General features: G+C 43.8%; 2 protein-coding genes across 2 annotated transcripts; both read right to left on the minus strand.

Moving 5' to 3' along the window:
- Positions 1–2,492: 2,492 nt before the first annotated feature.
- Positions 2,493–6,490, minus strand: LOC147435699 (uncharacterized). Its single transcript, XM_086488685.1, has 6 exons — positions 5,832–6,490; positions 4,402–4,490; positions 3,839–3,921; positions 3,450–3,587; positions 3,238–3,354; positions 2,493–3,152 (listed from the first exon to the last, which is right to left on the minus strand). Exons 1-6 carry the CDS (start codon positions 6,338–6,340, stop codon positions 3,144–3,146), a joined length of 945 nt encoding a protein of 314 aa, XP_086344811.1. The 5' UTR covers positions 6,341–6,490; the 3' UTR covers positions 2,493–3,143.
- A 180-nt stretch (positions 6,491–6,670) lies between these two features.
- Positions 6,671–8,108, minus strand: ABCI14 (trigalactosyldiacylglycerol 1). The gene has a single exon (XM_086488684.1). It carries the CDS (start codon positions 8,031–8,033, stop codon positions 6,933–6,935), a length of 1,101 nt encoding a protein of 366 aa, XP_086344810.1. The 5' UTR covers positions 8,034–8,108; the 3' UTR covers positions 6,671–6,932.
- Positions 8,109–8,338: the final 230 nt, after the last annotated feature.

Here is an 8,338-nt window from a genome sequence, read left to right on the forward strand (position 1 = left end):
GAGCAACATGCACATTCATGACATAGATCTAACAATCACCAATAGAGGTCATGGCTCGGTTTGGATGCTTGTGAATCTTTCAAGTGAACCAAGACGGTTATTTATAACATCGTTAATTTCTCAACCATTTTCTAAGGCATCATGATCCCTATTTACCAATCATTTTGGAAGACTATCTGTAAAGGGTGGGAAAATACACCTCCATATTGTCATTTATCCAAAGGGGATAGACAGATTACAAGTGTAATGTTGTGCTAAAGGATATGCGAAGCGCGTACGTTAACACCAAGTAATCCAATTCGAAAGTATGTATCGCTCTAGTTAGAGATTGCTTATCATAAGGTAAAGCATGTTTGCGACTAGGTTTAGTCTCTTCATGTGTAATTCAAGTTCTCAACCTTGAATACTAGTTATGGTGGGGTTGTATTCTGATGAAAATTCATAACAAGTCAAGGATTTATACTTTGTTGATGAGTTACACCAGCCAGGTACTTTCATTGAAAGTGAAAAGAGGTACCCTTTTGGACACAGCTTGGTCGTGATAACTCGTTTAACATACTCAAATGAGTTCTAAATGGAGTCTACACGCTATGTTGGATGTGAGTGGGTTACACAAGATGGTTGCAAAGGGACAACAATGTGGAAAATCAAGATGTTATTCTTGATTTCATTGAACCTCCTACTAAACCGTGTTTTGATCAAACGAACGGCTTGATCCCTGACGGATGCCACTGTGGAAAACATCGGTGTTCTTATGAAGATACAACCACTTTTGTTATCGAAGACAAAAATGCTTCTCCAAGGGGTTAGTAATGTCATGCCAAGGGCAACCTTGGGGATTCATAGACTGGGCCAAGGACCAATTGCTATATGGGCAGGAAATCCTACGAGGCCAAGGGCCTATAAATAGGAAGGTAGGGAGGAGGATTCAGCTAGGCAATTCCCTTGGGCATTTCAATAAGCGTTAAATTGATGCAACCAAGAGTAAATCAGAGATGCATCCATGTTACCATCATATTTACTGAAACTCAATTTTTCAGGAGGGTGAATTGTTGGAGTCATTATCTTTGTCTGGTCTACATGATGACTCGTTGGCCTCCTTGGTTGGATCACTCTTCAGGAACAATCTTGCCGGCGTTGACCTCTCAGTGCCTTAGGATCTAGCCCATTGCTGCCTTCTTTTCTTCAATCACTGCTATGCATTGAGCTTCACTTTCCCTCTCTAGAGTCATGTGTTCCCTTTCAACTATACTGCACTTTGAGCCTCCTTTTTTGGTCTATCAACTTTGGCCCACTGAGCCTCTTGTTGTAGCCTCATCTCCATCATGGACTTTACCAAAGCCTCCATAGAATTTGGTGCCCCGTTCACCCTCCTTTTCTCGTTCATCAACTTCGGCCCGCTGAGCCTCTTATTGTAGCCTCATCTCCATCATGGACTTTACCAAAGCCTCCATAGAATTTGGTGCAATCAATGGCGTAGATGGAGACACAAGAGAATCTAGAATCGGTCCTCTTGGTGTTGGGACTTCTCCTCCAATTCCACTCTCATCACCTTCACACAAAGTATCCATTCCACTTTGGGTGATGACCATGGATACAAGGGATTCTTGGTACTTGGGGTTCTTGGTACTGCTTGCAATCTGCATTTAAAAAGGCTTTTATCATACCCAAGCTCAACTCCTACCTACGGGTGTACCCCTTGGCCACCTTGCACTCACACCAAGGTTGCTTTTTCCCGCCTCACGTTGATTGGCTTGCCACACTTTGCAATGTCCGCTCTCAATGAGTGGAAAAGAGGAATCAAGGGAGGCTAAACAAGCCCTTCTTTTCTAAGTTACTTGCCACTCATCAAAAACATAGATTAGAGGGATCGACATGCCCAAGTGTTCTTGGATTACGTGCAATCTCAAACAAGCAAAAAAAATTATATAGTTCTTGTATGGCTTAGTCCAATGAAGACAGAAGCACGCCCAATTCACAATGGGCTAAAAGTGGGAGTGGCTAATAAGCCAAAGGCAAGCACACAAAACTTCTTTGATAAAAGAAAGTGTGAGAGGTTCTTGAGGTTCTTCGCTTGAGTGATATAGCAAACACTACCAAAGAGCTCCAATACCAATGTAATGTGCAACGAAAGTAATTTTTATGGTGATGACTTAGGATGAGTGCATAGTGCTTCATGAGAGAGTTGTGCAATAGAATATAGAGAGAAGAGAGGATGATACTATGAGTCAAGGTGGTAAAATATGTAAGGTACGGTTCGGTTCCAATTTGTAAGGTACGTACCTTCTATTGATAAAATTTTAAGGTGCGTAACAATATGTATCCCTTTTTCTTTAAACAAATTATACAAAATTTCTACATTTTCACAGACATATTGGTCATGTTGCTCCACAAACAACCATTCCTAAACCTTAATATCCAGAAGTTAGCACTACAATCATGACAACAAGACTTGGCAAAATATCAAGAGCTGGACTTTAAGTAACATAACACTCATATTCTAATTTTTTGAAGTCTAAAAACATATAATGCCATATAAATAAATCCATGGCAGATGCCATACGTGATACAAAATAAAATGAAATCAAAATCACTCCATAGTCCAGTGCAGTCTACCAAAAGAAGACGATCGCTGATGAGGCTACTGAAAATGGCACAGTAATACAAAAGAGTCAAGTCTAAAAAATCTGAAGTCAGATCTCATCATTGAAAGAAGATGAAGAGTGATCTGAGGACGGTATGTCCCCAGCTACTAGGACATCCCCAGCAACTAGGACATTGACCTCATCATCATAGTCGGGCACTACCACTAATGGACCTTGCTTATATGCAAAGTCTGCATCACCCACACCCAAGTCAACTCTCTGTGAACTCAGTGTGTGAATGAGATGAACAATCTCATTCGCACACCTCTGGCCAGTGCGAACAGGGAGCTTTCCCTTAAGAATGCTCTCTCATCGTGTAGTACTCTCTGGATCCACAGCTGCAAGACCAAGGACAATGCTATGAGCTCGTGCCCGGGATGGTGACCCATCGATCCACACTCTCAAGCTCTTTGTGCAATAGATGAAGGATGTCATCTCGTTCACAACAAAGTTGCGCATCTACCTCCTCCGTGCTCGGATCATCCACCATCTTCAGCTTTATGGGATCTACTTGTTCATCCAATACAATGCCATATTAGACTCATAAGTATTCACAAGACTCGAGACACAAAAACTACAATGCATTGATTACCTGCTTCGGGGTCCCCAAACCGTGGAAGCTACATACGAGCCTCATGTTGGCACGACAGTAGACTAGCTTCTTTAACAGAGAAGTGCTCAATCTGTTGTGGATCTTTGTGTAGCAATCCTGCAAGCCAAGTGGCAACATTAGCATACAATGGTCGACAGTTGTGACTTGATAGATCATAGTCCAAACATAACAAGTTTGAAAGCGAGTCTAACCTGAGAGAGGATATAAAGAGCGAGGCAACATAGCTTTGGAAGACCTATCCTTCCATGAACCTGCCACCATGTCAAAGGAAGCTTGCCAAGATTGTTCATGTAGCTCACAAGCATGGAATCAATGATGAGCTGCTCATCCTGCGAGAACATTTGGTTGATGAAGTGAGTCTGGAAGGTGGACAAGGTGGTATTATGAAACAAGCTAGGCTTCTTGTAGAGAGGGTGAAGCAATGCAACCATCCCATTCACGACTCATGAATGCCCATCTACTCTCTACAATAGCCAAAATCTAAGAACGCCCTCAAAGGAGACGGGAACATTAGAAAGACAAGAGCTTGCAAAAGCTAACATTAAAAAGGCAAAGGATTTGCAAGTAGACAAGACCTTACCGCTCGAGTGTCAGCATGCTGCAAGAAGAGGTGTGGTTGATCATCTTCATGAATAGATGAAAAACTAGACCCAATGTTGAGCCCTTCATGTCACTAACCCACAAGAGAACGCAAACCAGTGGAAAAGCCACTATGAGGCATTGTACCTCCTGCCAGAAAGTTTTATTTGGTACGCTTGTTTTGAGACTGGTGTAGCAGCCTCCACTTCGGATCCACAATGGTCTACAACAATGCATCTGTCACCTTGGAGAGTCTCTGAAGCGCTAAGTACATGTAAGCAAACATAGTCTTGGAGGGTCTAATCATGTCCAATTAGAATGGCTCCTAAATATGGACAAAAGCCGATGCTTATTGCAAAAGAAGGTAGTGATCTTTGTAGCATTAGAGACAATAGGCTACCCGTGCAATTGCATGTACCATTCTCTTCCACTGGTCAGTCCGTAACACATTGAAGATGTTGCACTCTATTAAAGTGCGAGCAATATCCATCTCCTAAATCCGTTGCGGCTCTTTCACCCACGACCGCACATTCACAACAGACGGCAAGGTGGTTTGCAGAGTACGTGAGAGAGTCTCCTCCTCAACCTCATCATCATCAAGACATGCCCTCTTTCTACCACTTGCAGGCTGGGGGCTGATGCTTCTCCTATTCCTGTTTCAGTTAACGTATCCACAAAAGCATCATGCAATGCATCGTGTACACTTTGCGATCTTGTCCACATTTGTAGAACCCATTTCTGGCAATAAGCTTGTCCCTCAATTTTTGTGGCACTTTATCGCAAGGTCCAGAATGATACCTGTCAAATGCTTAACCACACGAGTCACAGTACTTGTATGACAATCCCCACAAAATTAACATGTCCACATCCATGTTCCTGAGCCTGCTTGCCCTAGTGTTTTGACCACCTGGAGAACATTAGTATAAAGTGCCCATTACAGGTTGGTCTTGCACGACACGTTGAGGCCTATACAACACGAGAGAGTTTTTAATTTCACGCATCAACTCGCCAAAAAATGCACGAGAACTTGCAAGAGAGAAGATCCGGCGCCAAGTATGGCCTCTGATAAGCCTCTGCAAAACAGAGATCTCTCTATTTTTCTCTGGTTCTCTATAAAAACTTTAAGAGCCTCACAAAACGCCTGGCACCTCTAAAGTATCCTCGCTATGCAATTTTGACCACGTGCGCACGACAAAAGGCCCCAAATTTTTAACGAAAAAAAAAATCGTACAATACCTTCCCATACGTATGGATCCGTATTGTACGGATGTACCGTACCATACCATATTGCACCATACGTACGGATGCAACCTTGCTAGTATGAGTGAAGGTTCTATGAATGAAGAGAGAGAGAGAGAAGACTTAACACCAGATGGGGTCCCAAACCCCCTCCAAGGGCCCCCCTCTATCGCTAGAGAGGTATTTGCTTTAGATTGCACAAATGCTGATACAATGGTCCTAGATGGTCATATGCTAATGAGATCTTGTGGTAGGTGCTTGGATCTATGATGCTAAGGGCTGAAAATGCAAAACGCTAGTGGAACTAACTTGGATATAGGCTTGTGACAAGGCTATGGGCTGATCTGCAATAGCCGATGACGAGGACGGGCTGAAAATGGAAAACGCTGAAGTGCTTGGCTGGATCTGCAACATTATGGCGAGGTTAGGTGCTAACGCTAGGCTAATCTGGTATTGCGGGCTGAATCTGGTATTGTAGGCTAATGCTGGGCAAAACGCTAGAAATGTTGGAGGTGATGGTGGAAAACGCCAAGGATGCTGCTGGAATGGAAAACGCTAGCCCATGGTGCTGTTGTCCAAAGGTATACTGACTGACTTGATCCAAAGGGTGACCCCTAGGGTCACTTATATAGGTAAACAAAGTAGGGTCTAGCAAAGCTTCTGAAAACCCCGTGACTTGACTAAATGCTGCTAGATTGTCACTCGATAATAAGTTAAAACCTATTATAAGAGGTGCTTCCTATGCAGATAAATACCTAGGCTTAGGCAACTGTGCACGTGAAACGGCATCAACAGCTCGCTTGCTAGCCACCATGTCTTTGCCAGCATCGGGGTGAGCTTTATCTTGTGCACTCTCACGTTGATCAAAACTGTAATCGTCTGTCTGCATTATACTCCGAACTCTGAGGGCTATCACTAACTCCACTAGGAGGGTAATCTGGATCCTCATCGTCTGCACTGCCCTGGTTATCACCTTTTGCCTGTGAAGCACATGGAGGCTCCTTACTATTACTACCATCCTTGTCCGCACCATTATCCCCCTGGTCATCATCACCATTTTCCCCGTCCTCGTCTTCTTTCCCACCTCCTTCTGCATCATGCTTACTATCACTACCACCCTTATCTGTATCATTATCTGCCTGGTCATCACTGTTGTCCCTGTTGTCGTCTTCTTTTCTTCTGCTGCATTCTTAAATTTATCAATACCCATTTGTGAAGCTAACAAATAGTTAAGTCCAGTTTTGCAACAACCAGATATAAGCATTGCAATTCTCAGTCTGACATCCCCCAAAAGAAAAAACAAAAAAACACAAAATAAAGCAACAGATTAAACTAGGTCTCTCACTTGACACTTTCAGATTCCAAAAACATTAGTCAAACAATTCCCCATGAAACATGATGAGTGTTGGGCTGCTCGCATATTAAAACCTTTTTACAGCATAAACTTTGAGAGGTGTAATAAACTGCTAAAAAGCAGAAACAATGTCCCTAGCACAATATATACATGCATCAAAAGAAAGCTGAATCCACTGTTCAAAGACCCTTCCCACAAAGAACGACAAATAAAATGACACTTGAAAATTAGATGCCCTAGTGGCGCAAACGAGTGTGAGGAGAACTTAGTACAGTTTGATTACAACTGAAAAGGCAAAGGATATGATCTCATGTTAAAAAACATCTGCAATCATATCCCAACCTGTTATGCAAGCACAAGACAAGCTCCGCTTTGAGATGTCGTCAGGAATAAATCAACAGACCAATCCTCTTTACAAAAATCACATGTATTCCCTTGGTAGTTCCTGGTTACAAACAATTTGCTCCGGCAGAGAAGGTATCTGCTGCTTCAAGCATTAGCTTTAACCCATTCGCTTCAATGCATCACCAGCTCCTTGAAAGAAACACCATGAAAGAATGAAATCAAAGATAAAGATCCAAACCAGCGAGATGACTACTGCTGAAGTAGTTGATTCACCGACGCCTTTCGCACCTCCCAAAGTCGTAACACCCCACGCGCAACTTACAACAGATATTATGGCACCAAACACTGTAGACTTGATCATGGTACTTATAAAGTCCCACGGCTGCAACGCCTTTTTCGCCGAATCTAGAATAATATTTGCACTCACATTGTAGACAGAGTCTGCTAAGAGAACACTTGCCGCCATTCCCACTGTAAAACTGATGAGTGTCAAGATGGGGAGAGCTACACTACACGCAATTACACGTGGTGTGACAAGGTAATCGACAGGGTCCGTGCGCAGTACTCGAAGAGTATCCGTTTGCTCGGAAACCTGCATAGTACCAAGCTCTGCTGCAAAGGCAGAACCAACGCGCCCAGCTACAATGATGGCTGTGACAACAGGTGAAAGCTCTCGCGAAAGTGCAAGAGAAAGCACACCTCCCACTGCTCTTGTTAGCCCAAGACGCGCAAATTCTCTCACAAACTGAATGGTGAAAGCCATGCCTACAAATGAACCTGTAAGCAGGCATACTCCAAGTGAGCGTGGCCCAACAGATTCCAATTGCTGCAAAGTGTTGCGCAAATGAACTCGTCCCTGCAAGATGCGCAGTATGACTTGGCCTGCGATGATCAATGTGGCTAAAGCCCTCCAAAGGTATCGAGGAGGCGTCCAGCTTCCAAACAAAGACCTTGCAAGAGCCATAGTTTCTTCTTCATCAGCAAAGATCACGTTGGGCTTTGGGTTAGGGTTGGAATTGATGCTGAGAGATGGATTCCCATCCGCTGCTACTCCACCTTCATCTACAATGTGGGCTTTGAGCAAAAATCTGCTTGTCTGCAGTTGGCGATGGCGGCAAATCCATCTCTGTGAAAACATGGAAGCCCTTGCGCCAGTTCTGACATTGGATCTGAAACCCGTCCGGGTAAGCAGACAACAAGCTATGGTATCATGAGAGACAGGCGTACCTGCTGTTCTGCTTGCTGCGAGATCCACCATCACTTCACCCTGCTTTCCTTCAGGTTTTCATTGCTCGCTCTGCTAACTACACAATCCACTTTCTCATTTTTCACCCAAACAAATGCCACGTGGCTGTCTTTTTGGGGGGGGGGGGGGGGGGGGCATCTCCTCTCTGTTGTTGGTCCGGGGGGGGGCGGGGAGAGAGAGAGAGAGTAATCATTGAGTGAGAGTGACGAGCAAAATCCTTGCCGGCTACCCATCCATGCTCCTCTATTTGTTAGAAAGATAAGCCCAATGTGTCTCTAACCTTGCTTAAATCACTCTATGGTCATAGCATAAGAGCC

Source organism: Adiantum capillus-veneris, chromosome 18 (genome assembly GCF_014529385.1).
Source record: "Adiantum capillus-veneris isolate H3 chromosome 18, ASM1452938v2, whole genome shotgun sequence".
NCBI lineage: Eukaryota > Viridiplantae > Streptophyta > Polypodiopsida > Polypodiales > Pteridaceae > Adiantum > Adiantum capillus-veneris.

Bases quoted from the DNA above. Each gene is read 5' to 3' on its own strand.
- LOC147435699 (XM_086488685.1), bottom strand. From the start codon at position 6,340: ATGCTTATATCTGGTTGTTGCAAAACTGGACTTAACTATTTGTTAGCT. The intron at 4,491-5,831 runs GTATTTATCTGC...TAACTGAAACAG, and splicing joins GCACAGTTGCCTAAGCCTAG to GAATAGGAGAAGCATCAGCC. The intron at 3,588-3,838 runs GTAAGGTCTTGT...ATGTTCTCGCAG, and splicing joins AGCATGCTGACACTCGAGCG to GATGAGCAGCTCATCATTGA.
- ABCI14 (XM_086488684.1), bottom strand. From the start codon at position 8,033: ATGGTGGATCTCGCAGCAAGCAGAACAGCAGGTACGCCTGTCTCTCAT.